The 15297-nt window shown below is 34.1% G+C and overlaps 3 protein-coding genes and 1 non-coding gene across 5 annotated transcripts; 1 reads left to right on the top strand and 3 right to left on the bottom strand.

Moving 5' to 3' along the window:
- Window positions 1–1016: 1016 nt before the first annotated feature.
- TRNAT-UGU (transfer RNA threonine (anticodon UGU)) lies at window positions 1017–1088 on the bottom strand. Its single transcript has one exon. It is a non-coding gene; the product is annotated as a tRNA-Thr (tRNA).
- Window positions 1089–3007: 1919 nt separating this feature from the next.
- Window positions 3008–6254, top strand: LOC105159851 (alpha carbonic anhydrase 4). 2 transcript variants are annotated; one of them, XM_011077055.3, is made up of 7 exons: window positions 3008–3355; window positions 4730–4947; window positions 5120–5226; window positions 5332–5434; window positions 5563–5739; window positions 5843–5896; window positions 5970–6254. In XM_011077055.3, exons 1-7 carry the CDS (start codon window positions 3265–3267, stop codon window positions 6042–6044), a joined length of 825 nt encoding a protein of 274 aa, XP_011075357.1. In that variant the 5' UTR covers window positions 3008–3264; the 3' UTR covers window positions 6045–6254. The 2 variants fall into 2 exon arrangements, with proteins under 2 accessions (XP_011075357.1, XP_088736072.1); XM_088879946.1 differs by lacking the exon at window positions 3008–3355 and adding an exon at window positions 3797–4043.
- A 75-nt stretch (window positions 6255–6329) lies between these two features.
- LOC105159850 (calcium-binding protein CBP) lies at window positions 6330–8569 on the bottom strand. The gene is made up of 5 exons (XM_011077054.3): window positions 8069–8569; window positions 7078–7124; window positions 6809–6984; window positions 6682–6700; window positions 6330–6560 (listed from the first exon to the last, which is right to left on the bottom strand). Exons 1-5 carry the CDS (start codon window positions 8559–8561, stop codon window positions 6456–6458), a joined length of 840 nt encoding a protein of 279 aa, XP_011075356.1. The 5' UTR covers window positions 8562–8569; the 3' UTR covers window positions 6330–6455.
- A 1817-nt stretch (window positions 8570–10386) lies between these two features.
- SFGH (S-formylglutathione hydrolase) lies at window positions 10387–14371 on the bottom strand. Its single transcript, XM_011077053.3, has 7 exons — window positions 14164–14371; window positions 13444–13561; window positions 12681–12728; window positions 11693–11889; window positions 11258–11356; window positions 11116–11181; window positions 10387–10742 (listed from the first exon to the last, which is right to left on the bottom strand). The coding sequence occupies exons 1-7, from the start codon at window positions 14314–14316 to the stop codon at window positions 10563–10565; spliced, it is 861 nt and encodes a 286-aa protein (XP_011075355.1). The 5' UTR covers window positions 14317–14371; the 3' UTR covers window positions 10387–10562.
- Window positions 14372–15297: the final 926 nt, after the last annotated feature.

Genomic DNA, 15297 nt, shown 5'->3' with positions numbered 1-15297 from the left:
CATCAACAAGGTGATAGCATGGTTGTACCTTCATGTCTCTTATTAGATCGATCCAATGACACTTGAACAGAACAATGTGCAAGTTCGGAATAAGTGGGTATGCCAATTGAATAATATCTTCGATAATTCCGTAGAAGTCATTATCCTCGTTTGTATACGATGAACTTTTGACACACACCTCATTCATGGTTGACTTACCGGCGTTGTAACATTCCATGTGAAAGTTGAACCCTTTCTCAAAATAGCAAGGGACCGACGTTACTTCTGCACTTGGATTTCAATAATGTCACTTCAGGAGTTCATTGTCAGTATAGTTCAACTCCGGATGTACCTACACGTTCATATATTAATCAAATATTTTAAATTTGGACACAACATACTTGTAAAAATTCAAAAAAAAATTTATATCAACTTACACGTCATTTGAACCAATTCTTAAACTCAGTCGATACAAGTCGATCAATAATTGGGTTAGCCGAATGGTGGTGCTGGTACAATCATTCAAGTATGATCTGTAAGTTCACACAAAAAAAAAAATTCAATGGATAAATGTAAAAATGGATGTAGTTTGAATAGCAAAATATAAAAATAGATATAGTTTGGATGGCAAAATATAATTTATCCTTTCGTAAATTCCAATGATACTTTGATAAAATTTCATAAAATTACTCTTAATTTTTCTTTCAACATTTAATGAATAGGTCGAGATAAACAGTACCAGCCCTTAAATGTGATGGTTCAAACTTCAATCCTTGCCAATACTAATTAATAAGTGATTATTATGTATCGTATTCGCAAGTCAACCCAATATGTGAACCAAAATTCGATTCAGTCTAGTAATTAAAGTTGATATTTAAAAACCTAATAATTACGATATTTAGTCTAATCTCATATATATCCTTTAATTTTGCTTAATAAAATCAATAAATTACATGTTAACTAAATAATACATTCAAATTTTCAATATAAGCATAAAATTATTACATTTCATATACCATGTAAATATAAAAGGAAAATGCCCCCATGCAGGATCGAACTACAGACCTTCAGTTTACAAGACTGACGCTCTACCACTGAGCTATAGGGGCTAGATCGATAGTCAAAAGTTGTATAATTAAAATTGACGTTATGCCCAGCAACAAAAATACATTTACAAGGTATAACTTAAGGTTCTAATTATAGAAAAGAAACAATAATAATAATGAGGAGCTGGTTGCAAATTTTTGTGAATTTTAGTCGATTTTTGGTGGTGCTATGTTAATGCTATGAATGCATATATATAGAAAAAGAAAGTAGCCAGTAATACTTTGGGGCTGGCTGCTAGCTTTTGTGAACTTTAATCTATTTCTATAGGTGTTCTATTAATGAGTTTTGTAATTATGTAAAAAAAAAAATTAGAATAATTTGTATAAATAGATGATCAGAAATATCAATATAGTGATCGTTTTATAATAAGTTCTCTCTCCTTTTTAGTCCATCCATTAATGTCGCCTACTTCCTTTCTTATGACTTATTAGTCTATTTTATTGGAGTTTGGCACCTCATTAATAAAGGAGCTTTTCTGAGGTTTGTACCCCTTGCTGTTTCAAAAAAATTATAAATATTCTCTTGAAATTAACGATTTTCTAACAAATATCCGTACATGGGCTATCATAAAAGAATATTTGCAATTTTTCAAACAAATTTATAATTATGGCAGACCTCATAAGAGTCAATTGTGATTTACACTGAATTCATCTGTGAATGATTTTATTATGCATTCTATGTTAGGTAGGTTTTTCTTTTCTTTTTATTTTGTAACTTTTTGTTCAATGATGAGAAACAATTAGTTATATGATTACCTTTTACTGTTGCACACAACAGAGATATTTTATTTATACAAGTCTATGGATTTATGTATATTTATCATTTAATTATAAATTTATCTATATATGAACAATTATTTCATCATTTATTATGATACCACTAAAAAAATTATAGTAAATAAAATTATGGGTAAAATACACTTTGGCCGTTCAACTATTATTGAGGTAAAATTCACCCCTCCCCCCCCCAACAAAATTATCAGATGTAACACTTACTCCTCTAAAACTATATATTTAAACAAAATTGTTCTTAATTATATGTATATTTTGTAGTACAAAGTATTTTCTTCAGAAGTAATCAGAATTGCAATAAAATAAAATATAATTGGTAAATTAAATTTTCAAATTGTAGACTAAAGTGTAAGTAAAAAATTATGTAAAAAAATAGTATTAACAAGATTATATAACTTTTGCATTTTTATTTTTTCAATAGATATGTAATATAATGTCATATTCTCAATTAATTCAATTATTTTTAAAATTTGGACATGTGATTTTTTCTGGAGTAGTTGGATATTATATTACATTAATTACATATATACTTATATATAACAGGGCGATATTTAACTTTGACTACTTTATTTTGAATTAATTTGATTTTGAGTATTTTAAGATTTTTTAATTAGTGAGGAATATGATTGGTCATTAATCAAATTCTCATATATAATTCTTCAGTTAATCTTGATTAGGAAATATACATATATTAAAATTCATTGACTCTTAATTAAAAGTCATATATACTATTAATTGTATATATATATATATACACTTAAATTTTGCCATAAGATTGGTAAAAATTCAATAAAATTATTAATATTGCCATAATTGATGCAGCACTTTTATAGCATATTATTTAATTTGGTACTTTAATTTATTTAATTATCCCTATCATTACCATATATATACTTTTATTCCCTGGCCATAGAAAGGTAAACAAAAATTAAAAAATACAAATATTGTTCTTGAATTAGTGTATCAATAATAATTTTAAATTATTTTTTCTTTTGTTAAAATGTGATATTTTAAATTAAGAAAAACTACAAATATTTTTGTGATATTACAAATAAACAAATTATTCTTTCGTAAAAAAAATATTGATTTACTTTGCTGTATAGACCACAATAAGAACACTTGAGACGAAATTAGCACTTTTATTCATGTCTTGTGGCCCGAATCTTTGTTCTTGCGCGTGATTCTTTCTCTCTGTAAACCTTTCTTGAAATATATATATAGGTCTGCATGTGTCTGTTTCCTAAAACAAGTGCTGGCAGCTATTTCTCCGAGGTAGTCTATAGCCTGTAGCACTCTCTTCTTGTAGAAAGTAAGAAGCGACCGGCGGAAGGCTGCGCCGCCACCTCACGCGGACCCCCTCACGGCGGCATTTGGTGTTGGAACGATCATGGGCTGCATTCCCTGTCATTCTCCGTTCATCGTATGGCTCCTCTTCTGCTCCCTTTTCATCACCCTGAATGCTCATGAAAATGAAGTGGGTAAGATTGCATATTAATCTCTCTCTCTCTCTCTCTCTCTCTCTCTCTCTCTCTCTCTCTCTCTCTCTCTCTCTCTCTCTCTCAAGCTTGGTTTCTTTCCTGAGAAACTTCAATTTCAGTGTGTGTGAAATTGATGGGAGGATGAGTTTAACTGGATCAGATTTTGCTTGTGATGAGAGTTAGGAGGGATCAATGCAATAAATTTGATCCTTTCTTGTCATAAAAATCGGAATTAGTGTAATAAATCTTGATCAATCAATCAAGTCACTTGTAATGAATGCTGTATATGATCATCTAAAATCGTAGTGAAGAAGTTCATTAATGTGTGTGACTGTGTGCGCCTGTGCGGGTATTAATCTTTCATAATTTCACCTGTATATATTACTGGCATATAAGCCTCGAACAACACACCTTTACATGTGCACGATACGATTCCCCAAAATCATAATATATATTTCTATAATGTAAGAAAAACCTTGTATGATTCTCGTCATTTGTTATGTTTGAGTGACTCATAAACTTCATTAACTAATCTGCACATAAAAAGCATCATGTCGATGGATGCGTCTCCATTCAGTAATATAGTATGTCATTTTTTACGACAAAATCGTGCATAAAAAGGTTTCTTAGATGTATAAAGTGACGGACGATGTTTCCTTTTCTGTTTTTGGACTTCATATTCTACTCGGTAATAAGTTTAAGTATAATATTGTACTTTTTCAGCTTTATATTACAGAACTCTTGCCTCAGTTTTCTCTTTTACAAAAGTCCCAGCATCTCTTTTTGAATCTTGATTTGAGATCTTGCAAGCCATGTGCAAAATAATATGTAGGAGTTAAACGGGCATTGCACTTGTTATGATTCCGGTCAGGAGAAGCCTACTTTTGTTTTGAACTAATGAGTCGTAAAATTCAAGTAATTAGTTCACAACAACATAGACAAAACATGTGCGACGTCGAGTTTAACTACTAACATAGACATAACATAACATGTGCAACAGTGTTAGTGTTTCGTTGTTTGCAACTAGAGCTGCTGTTTATCTGCTCAGAGCTCCCTTTTATGTTAAATAATTGGTTAAACTATTCTTTTTTTTTTTTAAAGAACAGTTAAAAGATGTGTTATCTTGATCCCATCTCAGGAGAACTATGCATGCGTTCATTACATTAAGATCATGTTATTGCATCATGAGGAGATACTTTTACTATAAACATAATGTTATATGTGAATAATTTGAAGCAGATGCATGTTTGTGTCTGTCACATGCTGTCTTTTTATTTCCTCTGATATCTCTCCAATCCTAAGAAAGAAAAAAGATGAAAATTTTCAGTTCTTGATAGTTTTAGACCTCATTGTTGTGTTGTGGTGTAATAACAGAGAATGAATCTCCATTTACCTATGATTGGAACTCTGATAGAGGACCGGGAAATTGGGGGAACCTCAACCGGAAGTGGAAAGCCTGTGGATTTGGAAAACTTCAGTCACCAATTGATCTTAATGATGATAGAGTTTCGATCGTGCATACGTTGGGGAACTTGAAAAGAACCTACGAACCAGCTCCCGCTGTAATAAAAAACAGGGGACATGACATAATGGTGAGCTTACTCGAACATGTTGTCTCCCTTGTGAATGTGTTTTTGTTCCAAAGATTGTCACTTTACCTGCTAGCTAGAAGCTTGTTTCGATTTTCATTCTTTTTGTGAGAAGTAGGAAGCATTGTGTCTTGTGGCATGCAATGTAGTAATATCCTTTGAGGATTTCTATCAGGTAGCATGGGAAGGAGATGCAGGAGGCGTTGTAATAAATGGGACCGAGTTCAAGTTACAACAGTGCCACTGGCATACTCCTTCTGAACACACTGTGGATGGGAAAAGGTTGCTGAAAGTGTTTTCTCCACTGTATATATGTAGAGGACAACCTTTTTTCATCAGAAAAGAGGGTTGCTGTTTAATGAAAGGTCACTCATGTTTTCTTTGCAGGTTCAAGATGGAGATTCATATGGTTCATAAGAACTCTCGCGGTCAGATTTCTGTCGTTGGCATCCTGTACAAATTGGGACGTCCAGACCCGTTTCTTGCAAAGGTGAGCGGTCTGGTTCGGTTCTTGATGTTGTCTTAACATTTTCTTCACCAAATGAGACTAATAATCTTCATGACTCTGCAAAACTCCAGATATTGTACTGACACTTTAGGATGTTTTCCCTCGTACAGCTTCTAAAGCAAGTACAGCTTCTAAAGCACGTCAAAACAGTTGGTCATGAAGGAAAGTACGTGGGGTTTGTTGACCCATGGGGTATCAAATTCGGAAGTAGAAAGTATTTCAGATACATCGGTTCTCTAACAGTCCCACCATGCACAGAAGGTGTTCTCTGGACAATACTAAAGAAGGTGAGTTCGTTCTTTGTGGGTTCATAAAGACTTAGCAACTTGGCCTCGAACCTTTCTGTCTGAATTTGAGGCTTTAAGAAGTTCCAAATGCGTTGTTTTGCAGGTTAGGACAGTCTCAATAGAGCAAATAAGAGCACTAAGGGATGCTGTTCACGATGTAAGTGTATTACCAAGTGCCAGATCTCTTTTAGTAAATTGTGGGTTCTTCTTATATTCTTATTCCATTGCAGGGATTTGAGGAAAATGCGAGGCCAATTCAGCAATCAGACGATATAACAGTGTATATGTATCGTCCCAAGACTTGATAAAAGTTAGGCTACAGAGCTCAGGTACAGAAGTGAAAAGAGAAGGGATGAAAAAGCATGCTGCTGCTGTTTTCTGAGAATCTTGTTACTGTATGTTGTTTGATTTCAGTACTTCAGAATAATACAGTTGAGCATTGCTTGTGCTTTAAATCATGTTTGCTGTAACCCAAATCCAGGGCAATTAAGAGGGAAGCTATTCAGGTTGAACGACGTATAAAAGAGAAAAGCATAATTGATAAAAACCCGCAAAGGAAGTAGCAAATTATAGTGCAAAATGAACAAAGATTACAATAAGAAAATCAACTGCATAAACAGGGGAAGGATTCATAAGCAGAAGTCCCAAGCCAGAAAAAAGATTACAGTGCAAGAAGAGCAAAGGGATGTTACAAGGAGAAAATCAACTACATTGCACTAAGCGATGAGGAAAGGCAAAACGGTTAGCATGAAGGATTCGTAAGTGAAAGTTGCCGAGCCAGAGAATGCAGTATCCTTCTCCTTGAATTTCTCAGTCAGTCCCTGCACAACACCATTCGTCATTAGAACTGGTCTTCTCAGAACAAAATTAAGCCAAACTTAAGTACCCAACAGGAGTTTAATGAGCGATAAAAGGGAAAGGAAAACGTTACAGATGGCCTACCTTAACAGTGAGACAGCACCTGTGCAAGGAAAAGATAAGCAGGCATATATATTAGTCAAATTAAATATGTACAAGGAGAAGAATGGAGAATATAATGAATATAAACAATCATCAACATGGAACATACTCTATGAAATTGTCGTATTCAATAGCCTTGTTTTTCCCGCCACTTTTATCAAACTTGGAAACAAGCAAATCCAGGATCGCAGGCGATACTGAAAATCCAAGACTAAGGAGAGCGTCTCTCAATTCTGATGCATCAATCTTGCCACTTCTGTCCCTATCAAACCTCTCAAATATCGCCTAGATTAAAAAGAAATTAAACAGATAAGATGCAAAAGGAGAAGACATCATCTTAATGGACGTAAAAAAGTGCCAAAAGAATTTATAACTGACCCTCCAGCTCTGAAGACTGTAAAAGACTTGAGTAAATTCCTTTGGACCTGTTAGAAGATATAGCAGCAAATGAACAATCTTGATCTATGAAAGGACTAGTCACGAGGGTGTTAATACAAGTTCGCATACATCGCATCCTGTCAGACACTCTTATCAAATCCTTTGTTTTTCTTTACTTAATTGGAAAAGGATAATCTTTTCATCGACAAAATAATAGAAATAGAGCTATATTGTTTTCACAATGAAAGAGTTAAGAGACTCCTCAAGCCTTTTCGAACCAACACCGCAGTGGAAAGTTCACAACTGGGGAGCGTTTTGAATTATCAATCTCTTGGTACTGCCCCAGTAAACCACATGTTTAAGAAATTTTATGTGGGACTACCTACAGTCTTTCACACCAAATGGTATTTCTTTTATCCCACCCATTTTAAAATCACATTTAAATTCTTCAAAACCACCAGAAAGGTCAAAAGCAGGTGGAATCTTGATAATATGGACAACATTACATCATAGTATCAGAAAGTCTTTGACTTTCTCCACTATTGCCTCTGTCAGTCCAAATATTTAATGAAATATCGTGCTGTGTGATGCATAAATGACCAAGTCTAGTGTTCCTTCTTCTACGAAATTATCGGATAGACCGGGTTGGTCCTGGCGCTTTATTTCATGACATCATACTTTGATATTGTTACATAGGCCGACATGCGACTCTTGGAAGATAAGAGGTAGTAAGCACAAATCTTTAGAACTACTATGTATTTGCCGGAGCACGCATTTAACAACCAAATTCCCAGAATTCATAAAATTTTAAACCTCCGCTACACTGACAGAGTAAACTAGACACCACGAATATGCTTTGAGATAAGAATTTGCGCATAAATTAACCCAAAAAAGTTAAAAAAGACAATTAGCATTCCCATTTGTACCAAATTTCTGCTAGCATAAACACTCAGAACAGAAGAAAAAAGAGTAGAATTGCACAAACGCATACCGATCTTTCTCACGTTACTGTTGGTGAAAAGATACATAAGCAGATGAACAGTCCTCAGCCCAAAGCTCTGGTTATACGACGACAGCGCTCGCTGAAGCTCCTTATCATCAATAAACCCGCTCCCATCCTGATCAGCCACCTGGAAGCACGCGATCACGTTGGGATCAGTGCCAGGTGGAAACGCGGAGGGCACGAGCGACGCAAAGGGGCTCCCGTACGGCGCGGACGGCGGCGGCGCAGGGTAGCTACCGTAAGACTGCGGCCCACCGGGGGGGGCTGAGGGAGCCGAATAAGGAGCGGAAACCGGTGCGTAAGGTGAGGATTGGTTGGGGGGATGTGAACCCGGAGGCGGAGCACCGTAGGGGGCGGAGGGGTAGGATTGGGACGACGGCGGCGGAGCGCCGTAGGAGTAGCCGGAGGGGTTGTGGTGGGGGTAGTTGGACATGTTGAGAGACTCTTGGGAAACTGTAAAGACTGGGGAGATATTGATCATTTTGAAAGGGAAATAGTGCTTTTCTTATAGCGGTGGGGGTTTCGTATTTGGGCCTTGGATTCTCCGGTATTTCCATTTTGCCACTCTTGCTTTTCTATCCACTTTTTCCCTATTAAACGCACATTTATGGGATATAATTATCCCAATATTTACTGAAAATAGTGAAAATGATTTATTTAACTCCTTGAGGATTTAAAATGGGTAATTAAAATAATACAAAAAATTATCCATTTTTTAGAAAAACAATATTGAAAATTAAATGTAACGCCATTATAGATTTTCAAGTATAATTACAATATTTAGCCATCTAAATGCCGTAAAATCGCATTTTTTTTTTTCGAGTTGATGTATAAATTACTTAAAACAACTTTTTGAATTCTTTCGGTATAGCTTTAGCCATATTGTATCAAAATGATACTGCCCCTTAATATATAGTAAGATAAGTCAAAAATATCTAAATATATTCATTTCTCGTCAATAAAAATTCTTTATCCGTATATTCAGTCCTTTAACAAATCTGACTATCTTTGTCTTATTTTTGTCTTGAATTGCAACAAATTACTATAAACCCCGCCTATGGATTAGTCGACATTTTGGATAGATTACCAACGAAAGCTCCTATTTTTATATTTGTCGTCCCTTATTTTAATTCTGAATCTCAAAATAATTTCTTCGACTTATTTTTCACATCATTTATTAGGTATTATTTAGACATATTTTATGAATTTATTAAATATATAATCTTTTATAATTAGTGTTGGGTGGAAACGGTAATTTGGATTAAGTCAAGGGTTAAATTGGTAAATCAGACAAAAAGATCTCGGACCCGTAATCGACGATTACGCGTCTGATAAATAAAACCCACGTGGCCGATCTGTACATTTGTAGAGGTCAATGCAAATTTGGTGTTGACTTTTAAGTTCAAGTCAATGTTATTTGTATTTAAATAAAAATTACAAATTCCATTTGAATACTCTCAATTTGGGCACTTGAGCCTTTTTTTATTTATATTTGGGCAACACTTTATTCTCTTTTAATGTAATTATTATTAATAAAACATTGCAAATGGGATAATGGGGATTACATATATTAGAATTCAATTACAAGATCCATATCTTCGAAATTAAGTTTCATTTTCATATATTCCTTTGTTTCAAAATTATATTTCATTTTTTTACATTCCTCAATTCAAAATTAAGTTTCGTTTTTGTACATTCCATAATTTGGGTTAGTAGATCGGATTTTAATTTGAAGAAAAATTATCAACCTTGTAAAAATAGTCCTCGTCCTGAATTAAGGATGACGACGGGCTGAGTTTCAAAATTTTGAATATGTTTTACTTACATAAACATTAAACTGTTTTGAATGATTTATATTATTATTTTAATTTATAAAAATATTAAGTTTATGTATTATATATAAGTATAAGTAAATTATACATATCTTTTATATATGTACAAATATATTTTATATAAGTTTATATAAAGCATATATATATATATATATATATATAATAAACGCGTCGGGTCTGGAGCAGTTAAAATACGGACTCAGGCCCCACCCCAAACCTTTCCAAGACTTCAAAATCTACCCTAATCCGGGTTCGGATTTGGGTCCAGACTGGCCTAACTCAAACTCTCGTATATGGAAAGTTGGCATAAGTTCGATTTCCAATTCAAGGGAATTAAAGAATAAATTCTTGATAATGTTATAGCAAGAGAGCATTTACCTACAATTATTTTATTTTAGTTTAAGCATTGATTTTTGATAATTTTGAGCAAAAAGCTGATAAGTGCTTAGAAGTAATTTTGAACAACACCGTATATGGAGTCATCACCATGGTAAAACCAGAACAGAGATGTCTTAAAAACAAGTGTGGAGCACCAGAACACAGTCACAAGTAATCTTCATGCAATATACAAATTCTAGGACACTTGGTAGAGATACGGACACCGTCTTTTTTTGTTTTTTCCAAAAATTACGCAGGGAGAGACGATCATATTATAGGTTAAGGGCCTGAGCGTGGTGGCGGATATGATCATCTATGAAAGTAGCAATGAAATAGTAGGAGTGGTCGTAACCAGGCTGCATTCGCAGCAGTAGAGGAACATTAGCCTTCTGACACGCCTCCGCAAACTTGTGTGGTTGGAGTTGTTCCTTCAAGAATTTGTCATCGTCTCCCTGCACAAAATGGCATATAAGACTAGCAGTTAAGAGCTCTGTCTACACAGATAATCCAAACGAACACTTGGTCCGGTGATGCACGCTTTCACCAAGAAAATGTTTTTTCAACATATGTCGATGATAAGAATGAACTCTTACCAACTATAATATCTTTCGACAAACTTGCATATTGATAGCACTATTTCTTGTGCTGAGAAAAAAATCTCACTTTATTCCACTAAAACACAAGTTTTTCCACTATCCTCTTAAGGAAAAATTCTCCTATTTTGTGTCTGGTCCATCTTCAACCAACATATCAATTTTCGGATCGTTTCGCAGTAATTTCAAGCTGATGATAAAACAATTGAAGTGATTGAATTAGGAATTTTACCTGATCGATTAGGATAGTTGCGGAAACGTTATTGAACTTGGATATGAGACATGTGGCATCGTATTCCTGCATATTGATAATAATACATCATAAAAGATTTAGCTAAAGCATTTATGATGATGTAATTACAAACAAGTCGTACCTCCCAGGAAGTTTTATTTTCTCCCAAGTAGTTTGTGAAAGCTTTCTGGCCCCAAGGACAATTTACAGGATTCACAATAGGTGAAAAAGCCGACACCGACTGAAAATAAGCAATGGGGAACATCAAAAACCAATCAATCCAGGTGAGAAAAACACAATGACGGAGCTACAGAATGATAATTAGTACTTAAGCAATGATCAATCAAGATGTAAACTTTTTACTGTACCCCAGCTACCGCACAAGGAAAGGAAAAGTGTCATCGTCTAACAATATCAGTTAATGCAGTATAAAAGCAGAATAACTGTGCTTTTTTTTTTTTTTTTCTGCTTTTTGCCCGTAAAAGAGAGTTATCAGAGTATAAAACGTTCTATTTTCCAGCCACATCAGTAAAAGATTAGTAAATGAATCAAAAAGGGAAATGTTAAACTTGATTACCTTGTATTTGTCCAGATTCTTTAGGTAAATAGTAAGCGCACCATGTCCGCCCATTGAATGGCCAAATATAGATGCCCGGGCTGTATCGAGCTGTGGAAAGTTCTCCCGAAGAAGTGCTGGCAATTCCTTGACGATATAGTCATACATCTGCCAGTTCTTCCACTTCTCTTGTGTTGCATTGAGATAAAACCCAGCACCTGCAAAGAAATAAATAAATAAAATATATTGCAGTTCTTGATATTATGTGTCGACTGGGATCTTGGAAAACTGCGACCAAATCAAGGCTTCTTGAAGATTATATAGCAAAATAAACCATTTGATTATCTGTTCACAAGACTGGCAGAATAATTCTTATTTCTCCAGTAGCATCACTGTAAAGAGTTCGAAGATGTGCCAAGAAAGAGTTAGCATGTTCTCCATTTGCACTGAACTCTAAGTTAAAGTGAATGAAAATCAAATCGTCACAAAATAATTTGCAGTATTTTTAAAAGAAAGAAACTCGCTTCCAGAAAGTAATCCTGAAAAAAACTCTCATCCATGTTATAGTACACCAGATTATGACATTTGATGCCTATGTGCTTTTGTTTTATTTATGAATATCATATGTAAAACGAGAATGATAAAAGTGAAGTGACGAATCCAATGAAGGCATGAAGGCTCGGAAATAGAGTATAAGAAAATAACTCTCTAGGTGATACATGTCCTCTATCATCTTACTGTCATCAGTCACAAGTACAATTCTAGAATGAAACAAATAGGTAGCAGATAATTCAAATGTCAATGTCATAATGTTATGCACAAAAAGTTGGTTTTGAGAGCGAAGCAAAAATTATGGGATTAGTAGTAAGTAAAAGTGATGCGAGGCTGAATGTGTACAATCGTGGAACTACATTCCATGAAGTGTTAGATTTAGAGCCTACATTACATGTATTTGTCAAGTGATTGAGTCAGCCAAAAAGCAATTGTATGTAAATCTTTAGAGACATACCTACGCCAAAGTCCCAGCTGTCTGACTCTCCTTCGACATTCAAGCCTCCTGCAATTAAAGACACATGATTTGCTACTAGAACCGCAAAAAGTTTTAGCTATATTATCAGGAAGAATGTATTTTATGACATAACGTATCAAGATTTTTAGCATAAAATAGGTAGACCAAAACTTGAATAAGTTGAAGAAGAGATAAAAACAATAGGGGGGCTTAAATTTTGAACTCGAAACCAAACCTCTACATTTAATAACTTACTGTAAGTAGATGATTTTACCTCCAAAATGCTGTAAGAACAGATCATCCTTACTCACCCAAGAGTTTTCAAACATATAAATCGAACAAGCAAAATAGCAGTGAATCAGATATTGTTGCCAGGGGGATTGTTTCCTAAGTACATAATATATTAATGCTATTATTATCTAAACAAACAGAGCAAGATGAAATTGAGTTAAACTAATAAAATCAGTCAGCTAAAATTAAAAGATTGTTATGTATACAAAATTCAACAGTTCGAAAGCACTGGGGTCTTTCAATTCCACTTGAAGCCATCATCTTGAATTTGTTTGATTGACAATCCTAATTTAATTGCTTAAGTGATGGATGAATAACCCCTAAAATATTAATATACACTCACAAGCAATACCAAATCCATAAATCAAGGTATATTACATATTTGTCGCAAGGAAATAATAAAAATCAGATCAATGGGTATACACACATAGTTAACATTACCGAATAAAAAGTTTCGGGCAAGAAAACTCACTTGGAGAAGTATCAGGGGCAATCAGAGCAACACCCTCAGCTGAAGCAACTCGCTGAGCACCGGATTTGACTATAAAATTCTCATCCGTGCATGTAAGGCCAGAAAGCCAGTAAATTACCTATAAATGATTAAAGAAAGCAATCAGCATGGTAAAATATGAGGTCACAATTCCTAGAGAGACGCTACTCGCCTTTCAGGACTATGTCAGCAGCTTGAGAACTAATCATACCAATTAAAATTAAGAAAATGTAAACTTTGAAAAATCCAAATGACTCAAATACTTCAAAGAAAAAAACCATTCAACGATTATTCATAACAAACACATTATGGATGAAGCTAACACATATTTACTAATCAACTTTGAAATACACCCCATAAGCAAATACAAGAATACTTTTTAACATAAAAGTCATTAATCCCGAAGACTTTTAAAGATTATTACTGCTACAAAATGCAAGAAATCAAGAAACTGATATGACTACTCAAAATCTAAGAGAGCCCAGAAACAAATGTCAAGACACTACTACTCAAAATCAAGACTCGAGAACCCAGAAACCCAGCAATAAACACACTCATACAACAACAAGATCCAGCAATTGTAAGTAAACATCAACTAAAAACTCAATCTTCAGGCATATCAACCTAAAATCAGGAACTTTTGAAGAAAATTGAGAAATCGGCATCATAAAGGGAAAAAAAAAAAGCATCCCGAGGACGTACAGGGAATTTGTGGGAAGCGGGAGAAGAAGGAGGGAAGTAGATGTAGAAGGTCATTGCGCAACCCAGCGTTTGACTGTAGTGTTTGTATCTCCTGTTGAATCCACCGAACATCTTAGCGCTGCTGATTTCCGTTGGTTTGTTGCTGGACTCCATGTCTGCACACACACTAGAAACCTCTACTTTCCAGTGTGAACTTTCAGCAGGAGCTTACATATATATACATGTAGCGAATGTGTGGATGATGTCGTGATGGTCTAGAAAACAGAGACAAAATGGCTCAAGGCCCAAATCTGCTATTTGGGCCTCGAGATATATTTTTTACTTTTGAGGAATTCTTTTTATAATAAATGGATAATTACACTCTCCTCCCCTAATATTTAAGTATAATTATATATAAATTTTTTATAATTTAAAAAATTATATTTAGTATCTTTAAAATTTGTTCCTATATTAGATCCCTCCGTTAATAAAAACTCATTGAATTTATTGATATTAACACAAAAAAATATAAAAATTGACATTTACCCTCAATTAACTCATTACCGACTTATTTGCAGGTCAAATAATTTTTTTAGATTAAAGTACTCTTATAATAGTAAGGATATAGCTCCTCACTATATTAACACTTGAAAATGTATGAGTGTAATTTGGTCACAAAAGAATTTATTTGACCTGTAATAAATCAATAATGAGTCAATCGGAGCTAAACATAATTTTTTTTCAATTACTTGGTTATTACAGCAAATTCAGTGAGTCTTGACTAATGGAAGACTTATTTATTACACGAAAGCAAATTTAATAGGTGATAAATGTAATTTCCCAAACTATAGATAGTTTATGTATAATTACACCAAATTTCAAGAAAGGGGAGATGATTATCCCTATAATATATATATATATATGTATGATTTGTGTATAAACATTATTAATTAGATTTCGCAATGAGATTAATATTTTCTTTGAAAATTTTATAACTTGTTTTGACAAAATTAATGTCTTTTAAGGGCCATTACGCAGTTTAGTTTCACGTAGGGCTGTTCTTTCAATTAAACGAATCCAGCCAAAAATTTGGTTTAATCAAAATTTTGATACGTGAAAATGGTATATCGAATATTGAACAAAAAGAATATAATG

This window comes from Sesamum indicum, linkage group LG4 (genome assembly GCF_026168435.1).
Source record: "Sesamum indicum cultivar Baizhima isolate 11 linkage group LG4, ASM2616843v1, whole genome shotgun sequence".
Lineage (NCBI taxonomy): Eukaryota > Viridiplantae > Streptophyta > Magnoliopsida > Lamiales > Pedaliaceae > Sesamum > Sesamum indicum.
This window is presented reverse-complemented; position numbering and strand designations above follow the sequence as displayed.